Raw genomic sequence first — 15,748 nt, forward strand, 5'->3', positions numbered from 1 at the left:
CCTCCAAGCTTCCAGGCTGCTGGCGACTGCCTTGCCCCGTGTTCCCCAGACCCATGTGGCCACCCCACCACTCCAGGTGCTCCAGCACCCATTCCTTCCACAGCCAGGATGCAGTAAACCTCTCCTCCAGCCCTGAGGCTCTGGACAGGGAAGTGGGAAACCACTGAGGCCAAGCCCAGCAGCTCCTCTGTGACCTGCCCCTGCCCCTTCCCCATAGGAACCAGGGCTGTCAGCTGTCCAGAGCCTCATTGCTCAGCTTGGCTCTGGCAGGGGGCTTTTTGGGGGTACCCTGAGGAGACTGTGGTTGGCCCAGGGGCAGGAGAGCTCCGGAAAGGGATAGAAGGAAGGGAGTGCTGCTCTAGGCCATTTAAACAGGACCTGTCCTCCACTACACCAGCCCCCTGCTCTGGCCTTGGCCTCTTTGGACCTGTTTCCTCATCTGTAGATTAGGGCTGATGAAAATCCCTGGGACGAGGCCTGGATGAGGCAAAGCAGGGAAAGCAAGGCAAGAGGCACAGAGCGCTTTGCACCCACCTCCTGGAATCCAGTCCTATGCCTGGTGCTGAGAGACAGAGAGACATCGTGCAACTTCACAGGCAAAGGAAGGGTGGGCATCCTCGCTCCACCTGAGCACACGAGGGAAAATCTCTGAACCTCAGTTTTTTCATCTGTAAAGTGGGGAGAAGTAATTCCCATCTCTTTATTTTTTAAAGATTCATTTGAAAGAGAGTGCGTGCACACAAGCAGGGGGAGGGGCAAAGGGGGAGGGAGACTCTCAAGCAGATGCCCCGCTGAGCGTGGAGCCCACAGTGGGTGGGGGGAGGGCTCCATCTCATGACCCTGAGATCATGACCTGAGCCGAAACCAGGAGTCTGGACGCTTAACTGATTGAGCCACCCAGGTGCCCACCTATCTCTTCAAGTGACATAAAACTAATGAGAAATGTGAAAAACTGTAGCCAACACATGGTAGGTCCACAATAAGTGTGAGTTTGAAAACATTGCCAAGCGGTTCTTGCTTTCAGCTCGCATGAGGCAATACTCAGATGCCTGGGGCTATTGGAACAGAGCTGAGAAAGCCCTGGCGGTTCCTGGGGTCTCCAGTGGGGCAGCAGAAGGCAGGCCCTGGGCTTCTTTCAGGGCTGGTTTGGCCTCGAGGACCTGGAGAAGGTTGACGGTGTCTGGGTAGCCCTGTGGCTGGGCCCATGAGCCATAGACATTCGGGGCTAGAGTCTGAGGCCTGGGCCTGGTGGGTGAAGGGTACAGGGAATTGATATTCTGATGTGTGGGGAAGCCACCAAAAATCTTATTCTACCTGGTGAGCATCCTGTGCTGGAAGGAGCTGTCTAGGTCATGTTTGCCATCCCCCTGCCTGAGCAGGGGCTTCAGTCCCCAGGATAGAAAGATGTCCCCAGGCTCTGGGGCAACTTTCCTATGGAGGGCAGGGGAAGTTCGGCATTCTGACCTTGGCTGACCTCAGAGTGCTGCTTCCTCTCACTCCTTCAAGGAAAAGTGCCTCAGGCTGGGGATGGACCTGACCCTGACACCAGGGAGAGGTGGCTGGGCTCCTCCTGGGGGGTGGGGGGGAGGGGGGGCAGGCCACCCCTCCGCCACAGGGAGTGTCCCTGGAGTGGCAGCTGTGCTGGGGTGGTGTGGGGCCGCAGGGCAGGGTAGGCTCCCAGAGACACTGGGCCCAATGGGAAATCCGCACTAGAGCCCAGGAAGTTTTCCTGGAGAAGGTGGCTCTCGCCATCCAGAGGCAGGGAGGAGCAGGGCAGAGTTTGGAAGCGCAGGATGCAGGGAGGATGGGGCGCATGGTGAGCCCTCAAGGCCAGGCCCAGGAGTGGGGACGGGGGCCATCTCCACATGCGGTCTCTGAACTGTGAGAGGTGGGCTCCACACTCAGGCCAGGCGTGTCATGAGGGGCCCCTGCCCTTCCTGTGCGAGAGAGGAGGCTGGTGGCCTGGGGGGAGGGCCCGCCCAGGGCCACACAGGGTCTCTGCTGGGGGGTAGTTAATAAAAAGGGCTGAGGGTGGGAGTAGCTGGCAGGTGGGGGGGGGGTTGCTGGGGGAGGAGAAGAAAGTGGGAGAGGCGAAGGGAAGAGGAGGGAGAAGGCAGAGGGGCCGGTGGCCTCTTAAATGTGTGTGGCATGAGATGTCTCCCTGGGCACTGCTCCGCCACCCTTCTGTGGGGCCTCGGGTCCGGGCGAGGGCAGCACGCCCTCTGGCCCTCCTGTGTCCTTGGGGGCCCTTCCTGGATTTCTAGCCTAACGACTTGTCTTGGGGGCTGCCTCCTGGGGCCCATGGCCTGGGTCCAGCCTCCTGCTCTTTCTCACTCAGGCCCACTGCTGGGTGATCTTGCAGCCTCAGCCAGCCGGCCCCATGACGGCAGGAACAGCAGGCATCTGGGCCTACCTGGCAGCTACCTGCAGGTAGTGGGGCCTAGGTGACTACTGGTGACCTGCCTGGCCTAGCCTCCAGGGGCCTTTCCTGTGTCAGACTAAATCTGAGGCCCACCCCTGCCCCTGGGGAAACTGAGGCAGGCACTCCTTGCCCAGTCCCTGCTCTGCATGAGTCAGGCTGGGGACAGGGCCAGAAGCTACCCCTAGGAGAGAAGCAGGGACAGCAAGGTTAGCCTTTCTTGGTTGGGATGCTCAAAAAGGACCCGCCGGGAATAAGGCCAGACCTGGCCCCTTAGACAGTTCATCTGTATAGCCCTCTCTCTGAAGCAGGGGTTCCTGACTTGGGGTAGTGGGTGGGCTCTAAGGAATTGTGTCAGCAGGGATGCCAGCGAAGCCCAGCTCATAGTGAAGTGTCCCTGGGGCACCCAGAACAGTGCCTGACACCCAGGGGAGCCCTTGCCACTGTATGTGCAAAGTCGAAGACGAAGACAGGCCATCTTGTTTAGCCTTGAGATCTTCTAGGGTGATCTCCTGTCCACGGAACAGCACTGATGATGGAGCTCAGACCTTACAAGGAGTGTGTGTGTGTGTGTGTGTGTGTGTGTGTGTGTGTGTGTGAGGCTCCACAGGGCTGAGGCCAGGCCCCGAGAAATGACAGTGCGTGGAACCCCCAGCTTCTGTCTGGGGCAGTGCAGACAGGGTGGGGTGGCTGTGCAGGGAAGGGGACTGCCCCCTCCCCCAAGCTGTCTCATGAGAAGTGGACCAGGGGGGACTTGTATCTAGGCTGCACAGCGTTCCAAGTTAAACAGGTGGGGCGCTGGCGGGTGGAGGCTGGTGTCAGGCAGGTGGTGAGGGATGAAGATGTGTGGGCTGCACAGGGACCGCTGGGTGAGGCGCGGCTGGGCCCTGGGGCCTTGGGGGCACGACTGCTCACACAGGGGTCTCTGTGGGCTGTCGTGGGGCTAGGGAGGCCACATCCTGGGGGTGTGCTCGGGTCTGTGCTTGATGGGAAGGTGCTTGGCTTTGATCGTGCGTGATGGTCTGTGACACCGTGTGTACATGGACAGGTAGTGAGCGTACGACTCTGTATGCACACATGTGTGTGTGTGTGTGCACGTGCACCCGGACCTCTCTGGATGTCCAGGGGCAACTCCATGAACAGTGCCGGCTTCAGCTTTTCTTCAACGGCAGCATAGTCTGATCTGTGGCCCTGAGCCCCCTAATCCTCTCTGGCGTCCCCCCCACCCCCAGCCGTCTGTGTTGCTCCAGCCAGCCCCAGGCCCAGGGCACTTCTGGGCGCCCTGTCTCCCCCAGCCCCCCAGCTCCTCTCTGGCTGTGGCATAGGCAGCCTCCCTTCTCTGCCCTTTTCCCTCGCACCTGCTGCACCTGCCGAGTAAGGAAGTGGCCCTCTTCCCAACTGTGAAACTGAGTCCTGGGAGGTGGTGAGCACACGCAACAGCTGGTGTCTCTTGGCTGGCTTCTGGGTCTCCTGGCTGGGGGAGCAGGTGCCTAGGCAGAGCTCTGGGTCGGGAAGGAGGAGAGGGAAGCTTGGCCCCATCTTTCTCTTAGCCAGCCATCCGCCCCTCCTGCAAGGCTCTGTCCACCGTCCCTGCTAGTTCTCCCCACTCCTGATCTGGACCCCTTCTCTGTTTTCACCACAGGGCCAGCCAGGTCCCCGAGCAGCTGCAGCAGCTCCCGACGGCTCCCCACGCAGGTTACATGGACTCTTCCGCTCCCCTGCTGGCGTGTTTACTCTCCGGAACCATTCTCTGCTCTGGGGACCCGGGGGACACCTCTTCTGCTCTGGAGCCAGGAGAAGGTCAGGGTGAGGGGCCTAGCAGGCCCCATCCTGACATTGGCTCTGTTCAACGTTGTGGATTTTCAACTTCCTATGTAATCAACTTCCTGTCTGAGGGCTAGTTGGGGGCACAGAGGCAAGTTGACATCTACAGAGATGCATGGGGTGCCCAACTGTGGGCTGGGTACTGTGCTTCCCAGCGCCCTGGGCATCCTGCATCCTCAAGGGGTTTATAGCTGAGCCAGGAGATAGCACTGAGGCCCTAAAAAGAGCCAGGTCCTCTTGGATGGTGGCCTGTGTGGCCAGAGCCCGGCCGAGAGAAGGGCTCTGGGCAAGGGTGGGAGGCAGATAGGAAGAGCCTGGGTGGGTGCAGATCTGGACTCTGACGGCAGGACAGAGGGACACAAGATCGTGAGTTCCAACTCCAGCTCTACCATCTACCGACTGTGACAGTTTGGGTAAATTAGCCTCTTGGTGCCTTGGTTCCCCCATTTGTATTTGGGGTACCAGTCATTCCTGCCTCTTCGGGCTGTCTGAAGTTTAAATGTGATAATTCCCGTAAAGGTTTCAGGACAGAGCCAGGCCCACGGCAAGCATCAGGCAGTGTTAGTGTTTGTAGCGTCTCTGTGAGGAAAGATGAGACAGGTCTGTGCTGGTGGGAGGGTGGCCACGGGACACATGTGGGCCCTGCAGACCTGCCCGAGACAGGGTAACCTAGTGGTGAAAACCCTGGTGCCAGTCCCAGGTTCCCCATTCATAGGCTGTGCGGCCTTGTTTCCGTCCCCTCCCCACCCTGGGCCGGGGTTTCCCTGTCCGCAGAGAAGGGTAACGATGCCGTCTCCCAGCCCTGCAGCCTAGGTATGGTGCTGCTTAGAAGGCACGCAGTCCAGTGCCCGTGACCGTGATTGTTTAATGAGGGCACAGAGAGGTGAAATTTCTTGTCCAAGGCCCCGCGGCGAGGACGCAGCCCTGCTGTGTTTGAGCCAAGGCAACGTGGCTCCAGAGCCCCTAGGGCTCCCTGGTCCCACAGCTGCCATTGCCCTGCTCATGCTGGTATTACTGGTCTTCAGGGGAGTGGACCGGCCCGGTCCTTGGTGGTGGGAAAGGTGTGGGGGTGACAGGTGGGAAGGAGCCGTCTCTGGCTCCTCTGGCCTCCAAGCCCCCTGACCACCGCTCTCACTGCAACCCGCTCTGGCTGCGGGGCAGCCCCTGGAGTCCTCTTGTCACAGAGCCATGCACCCTGGGGCCGCAGTGTGGTCCCATTTCTGGGAATCCCTCGCCTCTTGCCTAACCGTTCCCACTGGTGACAGAGCTCTCCCTTAGCAACCTCTTCTTCCCTTCTCGGGGGCTTCACCCTGAGCCGGGGGCACATCCGGCCGACAGGGTGGGAATGGGACCATTTCACTGCTGCACCAGCCGGGGGCTGGGGGCCCAGGGGGAGCTGGGGGTGGGTGCCTGCCCAGGGAAGAGTGCAGGGAGAAGGTCTCCCCTGGCCCAAGCCCGGGCGCATCGGGGGGTGCAGCCAGACCCAGGTCACTTTCATGGACATGCCGGTGGAGCCTGGCTCTCCACCAGAGGAACTGGCTCTGGCCTTGGCAATGGGACTGCTCTCCCAGATGCTCTTCCTCAGGGCTGTGGCCTCCTCTCCCCTCCATGCCTCGTGTCCTCTCTCGATGGGAGACCATGGCGGGAAGGAGAGCCAGACCCTACAGAATGGCAGAGAAGCTGGAAGGGGCTGTCTGGTCCTCTCCTGGGTAACGAGTCCTGCGTCTCCTACCTGTGTCATGTCGCCTACCTGTGTCATACTCTTTAACATCTTTGGGTCCCATCTGTACCATTCAACTATATCATTACTCTTGGTGGATAACTAGTCTCACTTGCCATGAAGACAAAAACAAATATTATTGAAACAATGAGGTCAGCTCCCTGAGGGCAGTGGTTTGTGATTTATTGCTGTATTCCCAGCACCCAGAAAGGTACCTGGCACATCACAGGTACTCAAAATACATTTTTTGAGTGAGGGGCCGGTAAATGAACAAATGCAGAAAGGAAAGAGTGATCTGGATACGGATGCTTGGGGAAGGCGCTAATAAAAAAGCCACACCGGGGGGCGCCTGGGTGGCTCAGTTGGTTAAGCGACTGTCTTCGGCTCAGGTCATGATCCTGGAGTCCCGGGCTCGAGTCCCGCATCGGGCTCCCTGCTCAGCAGGGAGTCTGCTTCTCCCTCTGACCTTCCTCCCTCTCATGCTCTCTGTCTCTCATTCTCTCTCTCTCAAATAAATAAATAAAATCTTAAAAAAAAAAAAAAAAGCCACACCGGGGTGCCTGGGTGGCTCAGTTGGTTAAGCGCTCTTGGTTTCGGCTCAGGTCAGGATCTCAGGGGGGTGAGATCGAGCCACACGTCAGGCTCCACACCCAGTGTGGAGTCTGCTTGTCCCTCTCCCCCTCTGTTCCTCTCCCCATTCTTTCTCTCTCTCTCAAATAAATAAAACCTTAAAAAAAAAAGCCTTGCTAACTCCAAGTGGAGACTTTCTTCTTGACATGCTCATTGTGTGGAGTGGGCTGCCTGCCGGTGCTCCTGCCCCCAGATACATGTGACAGCGTGAGCCACGTGTGTCTCCCCTTCTGCCACGGGAGGACCCTCTTCTGAGTCGGCCTTTCTGAAGGCTGGACGCCCAAGGTGAATGTCCGCTCTGCCCCATCCTCCCCACCGTGCTGGACAGGGCCATCTTCAAAGAGCGTGGAGTCTCTGTCCCTGCCTGGCAGGAGCCTGTGGGGGTGGCCGCCACGCCTCCTAGGCAGAGGCCTGGCACAGGAAACCTGATGTCATTCTGACTCACTGCTCAGATGAGGTTGGGGGTGGCTACAGCTCGTCACTCTCACCTTCATCCCTACCTGGCACAAGGATGCTGGCCACACCATTCATTTCTTCCTTCCCCCCTGGGCTTGGGGTGTAGGTTTGGAAGGAGGAGGAAGGCCCACATCAATACAGGGCTTGGCGCTTCATGATTGTGGAAGAGAAACCACTTTGCATGGGGGTTGGGGGGCTGCACTGGTGGGGGCAGGGGAAGCCAGGAATTCCAAAGGCAGGAGGTGAATGACACTTCACTGTCAAAACAGGTGGTTACAAATAGTACAGCATCCTTTATTCCAGTTTGGTATTTTCATTAAAAAAAGAAAAAATAACTGAAGCTGGGCCCCAAACTGACTCGATGGTGTCTGCTCTGTAACAGCCAGGCCAGGAACACAAAATAACCCAAAGCCTCCGTGTCTGGCACCCCCCCTGCTGCCATCTCTGATGGTCTAGTGATGAGAAGCGGGGTCGTCCCTCCAGATCCTTCCGCCTGTGGGGCATCGGTCTAACCGAGACCCCTCCTCACACTGTCTCCACCTGTGTGCCCAGAGCCCTGCCTCGTCTCTGCAGCGGGAATGGTGTCCCTTCAGGAGGTGGCAAAGGAGGGAAGACATCCGGCGCCGTGACCCACCAGAGGTCTGGGGATCTTTAGTCAGAGCAGGTGTGGGGGTGGGACGTGGGTTTGCCTCTCTTGTAAGGCTTTGGGCTTACACACAGTTATTGGGGGTGGGGGTTACCCCAGTTTGGGAAGAGGGGAAGGAGGCAAAAGGGAAGCCCCGCTTTCATGGCTAAGTCAGGCCTCCGTAAGCCTCTGTTCCAGAGCCGCAAAAGGGACAGCCCCGAAGCAGGTGGCATTGAGGGGGTGACATACGTGCAGCCACCTGAGGCGGAGCGCTGGGCAGGGCCCCTGGGACTGCCGCTAGAGCAGAGCTTTCACAGTGCACTCCCACTCCTGAGCGGGACTTCCCAGCAGGGCGCAGGCCGTTTTCCCCAAGGAGGGAGAGAGTCTGAGCCCGGCGTGGGACTCCGGGGTCTGCAGCCCCTACCATTGAGCTGGTTTTCACTCCTGAGCCAGGATCTCAGCTGGCCAGTTCTCTCCTCCTCCCCGAGGAGCTGGGAGGCTATGGCTCCTAGCAGGGCAGGTGACGCCAGCCCCACGGGTTAGCAAGACTGAACCTGACTATTCCTTTGCATGCTCTGTAATTTGCCCTCAGAATCAGCCATTAAGTCATTTGCTGGGCTGATGCCAAGGATAAGGGCCGCATATCAGCCTCTGGGATCTGTGGCCCAGACTCCCCGGCTCTGTTGTGGGCTTTGCCACATCAGCTTCCAGACTGGCCTGTAGGGAGGGACAGGACACTGCAGTGCCCAGACAGTGGTGTGGCCTCAGCCTTGGAACCAGTGTGGGTGAATAGCTAGCTGGTCTATTATGAACTCCCATCTTACAGATGGGGACACTGAGGCATGAGAGAGTGACTTGGCCCCAGGAATCTTTGGAGTCCTTTTGTCCCCTGGGTCCCCTCTTCCTCATAAGCACACACGAGCTACAAACTGTCTCAAACCTTGTACAACTGCATTCAGATCATGCTCCAACATACACAGACACATTGACACACCTTTTGGAGGAGTTTAGAGTTTATAAACCAAGTGGAGGGCTTGGGGGTCAACATGGGTCCTATCTGCAGCCCTCCAAGACAGTCTGGACATAGGGGACTGCAAGGGAGCTGGAAGGATCTTAACAGAGGGCACTGAGTAGTGATGCAGGCGAATGGGAGCCTAGGGGCTTGGGTTCTGAAATCCCACCCAGCTAGCGGTAGGGATGAGGGCAGCTCCAGGATGCTCTTCCATCCGCCTGAACATCTCTGCTTTGGAGTTCAGCTGTCAGTATCTCTTGCCCCCAACCCAGGGGCCCCGCTCCTCCCCACCACGCACACCTGGGCCTCACCACATCCCGTCCCTGGGCTGTCAGCCAGGGTGGGGTTGGACAGAAGGGATGTGGATGACCCAGCTTACCATTCTCAGTGCTCACTGCCTTGCTCAGGTGCCAGTCCGAGGTCCCTGCTGCCCAGGGGGCCTGCTACGGCCCAGGGAGGGCTGAGAAGGGGCACGGTAAAGGGGTGGAAGAGGCAGATTCTGGTAGTTCTTCTTCTTCCCCTTCGTGAGGCTCCTTGAAATTCCCACAAGGCCCCAGGGAGAGCCCAGCAACGTCAGCAGAGTTCCCCTTCCGAGCTGGTCTGTGACTTGGGGAAGTGCTTCACCCTGGGCCTCTGGGGTTTCCCTGGGCCCCAGGGGAAGCCTTGCCCCACTCTTAACTGGAAATGTATCATGGGCCACCTGCCTCTCCCCTGGAAGGCCCAGGGGGTCCTTCTCATGCCAATGTCCAGGGTCTTGGGCCCAGAGGATAACGGTCTGGACTAGCTTGGCCACTAACCTACTGCAAGACTCAGAGTGCTGGTCTCAGCCATGCCATGCAGGAGGGGAGGGGAGGGGAGGAGAAATTAAAGTTCCTCCTGGGCAAGGTTTCTAAGTAGAAAAAGAACATCTCAGCATGGCTCCCCATTCCCCGGTGTAGAAATCATGGCCATGTCCATTTTTGTTTGTAACAAATTCCTAGAGGGAAAATCCTGGAACAGAAAGGGAGAAAGGAGAGGAAGCGTGGCAAGGGGCACCACTGGCCCCAAAGTCTCTGGGCATGGGGATGTGCATCCGAGACACCAGTTCCCAAGGACTGAGCGGCGTGGTCAAAGGGTGGGAGCGTTCTTCCAGGCCGGGGCGCAAAGATGGGGGGCTGGCACCGGGGCCCCACTGACCCCGGCAAACCCTTTCCTTCAAGAGCTAGTCTCCGCTTCCTCCCCCGGCGCACCCTCCCCCCTCAGCCCGCCCCGTCCCCGGGGCCGGCCCAGCTCGCGCCCCTGAAGGCCGCGGGGGCGGGCGCCGGCGCCTTCCTGCGCTGCCCTTGTATGGTGACCCGGGAGGCCGGCCCCCGGGTACTTAAGCCGCGGCGCCGCCCAGGGCGCCCAGAACACTCGTTTCGGGCAGCGCGGCCGCCGCGAGAGCCGGGAGCGCGCGGTGGAGGGGGGGCGGGGCACGAAGAAGCGCCGTGAGAGGGGCCGCCGGAGCCCGGGCCGGAGCTATGGGGCTGGAGGCGGCGCGCGAGCTGGACTGCGCGGCGCTGGGCGCGCTGCTGCGGGAGCCGCGGGAGGCCGAGCGCACGCTGCTGCTCGACTGCCGCCCCTTCCTGGCCTTCTGCCGACGCCACGTGCGCCACGCGCGGCCCGTGCCCTGGAACGCGCTGCTGCGGCGCCGCGCTCGCGGCCCGCCCGCCGCCGCCCTCGCCTGCCTGCTGCCGGACCGCGCGCTCCGGGCGCGCCTGGCCCGCGGGGAGCTGGCCCGGGCGGTGGTGCTGGACGAGGGCAGCGCCTCGGTGGCCGAGCTCCCCGCCGACGGCCCGGCACACGCGCTGCTCGCCGCGCTGCTGCCCGAGACCCGCGCGGGGCCCACGGCCGTGTGCTTCCTGCGAGGTGAGCGCCGCCCGCGCCGGGCCCCCCACCCCCACCCCCACCCCACCGACCCCCGCGTTCCCACCCCCCCACCCCCCCGCCAAACCCGCCGAGCCTCTAACCGCCCCTCGCCCTCCCTGCAGGCGGCTTCGATGGCTTCCAGGCCTGCTGTCCCGATCTGTGCTCCGAGTCCCCCGCCCCGGCCATGTCGTCTGCTGGGGGCGAGAACAGCCGCTCTGACCCCAGGGCTCCCTTCTACGACCAGGTGAGCTGAGATCCGAGCTCCTTTCACTGTTCGGCACCCCCGGCCCCCCTCATTCGCGGGATAGGCACCTCTGGGGAAGGGGGCTGCCACTTGTGGATTCGAGGAGTCTCTCCATGTCCGCACTCACGTGTGTGTGTGTCCCCGCAGCAAACGGGAGCACGTCTTCGTGTGTCTGGTGCGGGCTGCTCATGAGGGCTCTGTCGGTGTGTGCCTGCAGCGTATTGGGGGCTTTGACGGGGAGGTGTGTATTTGTGAGCGAGTATCTCTGTGTGTCCCCTTGTGTCCTATTTCCCGAGCGTGATCCTGGTCAGGACAGGCTGAGGGCTCCTCTTGCTGGGGCCAGCTGGCCCTGTCTGCCCCCACGGGTGCTCAAGCCCTGGGGCGGCGCTGACAAAACCCCCTCCTCATTCTGCCGTCTCCCCCCCCCCATGCAGGGCGGCCCTGTGGAGATCTTGCCCTACCTGTTCCTGGGCAGCTGCAGCCACTCCTCCGACCTGCGGGGGCTGCGAGCTTGTGGCATCACCGCGGTCCTCAACGTCTCCCGCTGCCCCAACCACTTTGAGGGCCTTTTCCGCTACAAGAGCATCCCGGTGGAGGACAACCAGATGGTGGAGATCAGTGCCTGGTTCCAGGAGGCCATAAGCTTCATTGGTAAGAGGGGGGCCTCAGCCCAGGGAGCCCAAGGGACACCCGGGTGAGGGGCCTGGGCGCCTCTCACCTCCCCTGCGTCCCTTCGTGCCTGACCCCCCTTTTCCCCATGTGCCTTGCAGACTCGGTGAAGAACAGTGGGGGCCGGGTACTGGTTCACTGCCAGGCGGGCATCTCGCGCTCGGCAACCATCTGCCTGGCTTACCTGATACAGAGCCGCCGCGTGAGGCTGGACGAGGCCTTCGACTTTGTTAAGCAACGCCGGGGAGTCATCTCCCCCAACTTCAGTTTCATGGGGCAGCTGCTACAGTTTGAGACTCAGGTGCTCTGTCACTGAGGCAGGGCCGCACCAGGCTGCCCCCGCCCCCCCCCCGGGGGGGCGGGGGCACTGATTCCCTCCAGGTCAGGGAAAGCTGCCCCTTCTCCGAAGTTTGAAAAGCCCCCAGGTGGTGGTGCTGGGAGTGCAGGAACTCTGGACTTTCTCACCTGGTGCTCTTCTGCTAGGTTTGAGGGCTGGTCCTCTTCTGGGGACCAGCATGGAGGGCGTGTCTGCTCCCCCTCCCCCCTCTGTCTTCTGGTGGAAACTAACTGGACCGCTACACCCGTGGATTCCCACTGGTCCCACCACCCTGTTGAAGCCCTTGGCAGCCCAAGCGCTCCAAGGAACAAGCTGTGACAACCGGGAGCCCCGTCTGGGGGGTGGTCCACTACAGGCCTGGAGCCCGCGCCTTGTGCTCCTGGGGAGCGCCGCGTCTGCTGCGTGTGGGCGTCTTGCTCACGTGCGTGCATGTGCGTGTGTGTGTGAGCATGTCACGCCTGTATTGGTGCTGGAAAGTTTTTTGTGTTCAGCTGACATTTAACACTCCCTCCCCCACTTCCTCCCAGCCCTGTGGGCGGGGGTTGGAAACTTAGCACTTTATATTTATATGGAACATTGAGGATGTGTCAATAAAATACTGTTTTGTTTAAAAAGCAACGTCTCAAGTCAGTGCCTGGGAAAATGCTCACAAGCCGTTTCCTCATCAGACCTCCCCTTTCCTTGGGCGGCAGTGCCTGAGGTGTGGAAGGGAGAAGGTGCTCGTGTGAGCTCCCCCGTAGGAGGGGCCCTCCCGGCCCTGGCCGCCCTGTGTCGGTGTCCTAGCCCGGCGGCCTTCCGTCTCCAGAGCTGAAAGAGGTGGTTTCTGGGAGGCTGTCTCCAAACCTCATTCCTATTACTGGCTTTGGGCCCTGTGGGGAGAAGCCTATGTCCATGGCTCAGACCCCACTTCCTTTTTGGAACACGGATGGATATGTACGTGTGTGCACCTGGGTACGTGGCTGTTCCCGCGGCTGTTCCCGCGGCTTTGGGTGTCTGGTGTCCTCAGCTTGCACACACCTGCGTGTCACGCGTGCCTGAAGGTATCTGTGCATGTGCCCGTGTGGGGGGCTCTTCCAGTGGCCGAGCGGGCGTGTGCTAGGCCAGGCCTCCTTTTCCCCACAGTAGGGCAACACAGCCTCTCCCCTCTCCTCTCGCATCCCCAGGCAGGGCCTCCAGGCCTCGGGATGCCCGTTTGTGCTGGGGCTCATGGCAGCCTCTGTTCCAGAGTTCCTTCTTGTCCCCAGAAGCCATGTGGCCTCATGTCCGGTGCAGAGAACACGTCACCAGGGATGGGCTTAGTTGCTCTTTACACCCACCCATCTAGCATGTCTTGATTGAATATTGGTTACTTGCCTGGCTCGGGACTATGCCGTCCGGGGGTGGGGGGCGTGAGTCACAGGCCCAGCCGCAGCCAGAGTGGAGGGGTGCACGCGGAGGCTGCCGGAAACAGGCACTGTGATTTGCCTGGGAGCAGGGGTGCAGAGGCCCTTGAGGTCAGCTCTTGGACAGCTCCCCCCGCTTCATGCAGCCCCCGCTCCTGGCCACTGGGAGCCTCGCCTGGCTAACTCTTCGTCCTTCCAAACTCAGCTCAAGGGTCCCCCCTGCAGAATGCTGGCTCTTCCTCATGGCATTCTGCCTGCCTGGCAGGGTACGCCTCAGGGGTGGAGTTTGATGGCTAGGAGGCCAGTTTTGCTCCCTGTATTTCAGTTCCCTTGTCTGTAAAATGGGGTTTTGTCACTAGCCCCTGCCAGTTAGCATGGTATGGAGAATGGCGGGAGTCAATCCATTTAAGAGGCTTAGCCAAGCACCTACACATAGTAGGTGCTCAGGAAATGCTAGCTACTGAATGCCCGTGAGGAGAAGGTTCTCAGGTGTGTAGCTGTGCGTCTCAACCATGCTCCTGAGGGCAGGGCCTGTGGTCTGCTCTGCCCTCGGTGCCAGGAATCTGGCACAGGTCGGCATTCATTCCAACAGGCCTGGTGAAGGACGAGCAGCCTGCCCCGTGCCTTGTTCCCTCTGCTGTCTGGGGGTGGGTGAGGCGCTCCCTGGTCGGAACTGAGCAGAGCTGGGCTTGCGATCAAGGCTTTCTTAGGCTCTGAGTGGGCTTCCGTTTGGACCTGCCAACAACACTTAGCTTGGGGTAGGAGTGGAGGGCAGCTGGGGCTCTGAGTCACGGGGGCCTTCCCAGCACACGGTCCTACCTCACAAACAGCAGGACTGGTGGCTGAGGCCCCTGCCCATCCCACCCTCAGCCCTACCCCATCCCTTCCACCCACCCTCCCTGTCCAGCTTCCCCTACCTGTGTTTTTAAGTTTGTTTCTTTTTTTTGAGAGAGAGAGAGAGTGTGCAAGTGGGGGGAGGGGCAGAGGGAGAGAGAGAATCTCAAGCAGAGTCCACGTGCAGCCCCACGCCAGGCTCACTCTCACCACCCCGAGATCATAACCTGGGCTGAAATAGAGCCCATTGCTTAACCAACTGAGCCACCCAGGTGCCCCTTTCTGTCTCTCTCCTTCCTTCTTATTTATTTCTTTAAAAATTTTAAATTGTGGGGCGCCTGGGTGACTCAGTTTGTTGAGGAGCCCGCTCTTGATTTTGACTCAAGTCATGATCTCAGGGTCCTGGGATGAGCCCTGAGTTGGGCTCCGTGCTCAGCAGGGGGTCTGCTTGAGGATTCTCTCTGCGCCCCTCCCCACCCCCCCACCCCTACTCACGCTCTCTCTCTAAAATAAATAAATCTTTTAAATAAATTTAAATCATGGTTAAAAATATACAGCAAATCCCTCCTTATCCAAGGTTTTGCTTTCTGTGGTTTTAGTTGCCCATGGTCAACCGTGGTCTGGAAGCAGATGATCCTCCTTCTGATGTATTGCTGGAAGGTCAATAGTAGCCTAACGCTCTGTCACAGTGTCGACATCAAGCACCTCGTTTCATCTCATCACGTAGGCATTTTATCTCACATCCTCACAAGACGGGCAAGTTCAGTACAATCAGGTATTTTGAGAGAGAGAGAGAGACCCTATTCACATAACTTTAATTACAGCATTTATTAGTTGTTAATCTCTTACTGTGCCTAACTTGTAAATTAAATGTTCTCATAGATATTATGTATAGGAAAAAATAGGGTTTGGTATCAACCACAGTTTCAGGCATCCACTGGGCGTCCTGGGATGTATTCCATGTGGATAAGGGGGGACTACTGTATAACATAAAATTTACCATCTTTACTATTTGTTTTAAGTAGTCTCCACGCCCAGCATGCAGCCCAACACAGGGCTTGAACTCATGACCCTGAGATCAAGACCTGAGCTAAGACCATGAGTCGGACACTGAACTGACTGAGCCACCCAGGTGCCCCATCATCTTGACTTTTTTTTTTTTAAGATTTTATTTATTTGCGAGAGAGAGAATGAGAGACAGAGAGCATGAGAGGGAGGAGGGTCAGAGGGAGAAGCAGACTCCCTGCTGAGCAGGGAGCCCGATGCAGGACTCGATCCTGGGACTCCAGGATCATGACCTGAGCCGAAGGCAGTCGCTTAACCAACTGAGCCACCCAGGCGCCCCATCTTTACTATTTTTAAGTGTACAGTAATGTTCAGCATATTCAAGATCTCCAGAACTTTTCCATTTCGCAGAACTGCAACTCTGTGCCCATTAAACAACAGCTCCCTATATCCCCTTTCCCCTAGGCCCTGGCAACCACCATTCTACTTCCTGTTTCTGAATCTGACTATGTACCTCCTATAAGTGGAATCATACAGTATTTGCCCTGTTGTGAAGGGCTTATTTTGCTTCGCATAATGTCCTCAAGTCAAACTGCATTTCTTTTTCTTTTTTTAAGATTTTATTTATTTATTTGACGGAGAGAGACAAAGCGAGAGAAGGAACACAAGCAGGGGGAGTGGGAGAGGGAGAAGCAGGCTTCCCG

The 15,748-nt window shown here is 59.0% G+C and overlaps 1 protein-coding gene across 1 annotated transcript; it reads left to right on the forward strand.

The window, feature by feature from the left end:
• Positions 1–9,445: 9,445 nt before the first annotated feature.
• DUSP2 (dual specificity phosphatase 2) lies at positions 9,446–13,102 on the forward strand. Its single transcript, XM_045883736.3, has 4 exons — positions 9,446–10,573; positions 10,696–10,817; positions 11,252–11,468; positions 11,588–13,102. Exons 1-4 carry the CDS (start codon positions 10,186–10,188, stop codon positions 11,800–11,802), a joined length of 942 nt encoding a protein of 313 aa, XP_045739692.1. The 5' UTR covers positions 9,446–10,185; the 3' UTR covers positions 11,803–13,102.
• The last annotated feature ends 2,646 nt before the right edge of the window (positions 13,103–15,748 follow it).

The sequence above is a fragment of the Mirounga angustirostris genome, unplaced genomic scaffold, assembly GCF_029215605.1.
Source record: "Mirounga angustirostris isolate CCGP_5_RB_7025 unplaced genomic scaffold, mMirAng1.0.hap1 SCAF_10, whole genome shotgun sequence".
NCBI classification, from domain to species: domain Eukaryota; kingdom Metazoa; phylum Chordata; class Mammalia; order Carnivora; family Phocidae; genus Mirounga; species Mirounga angustirostris.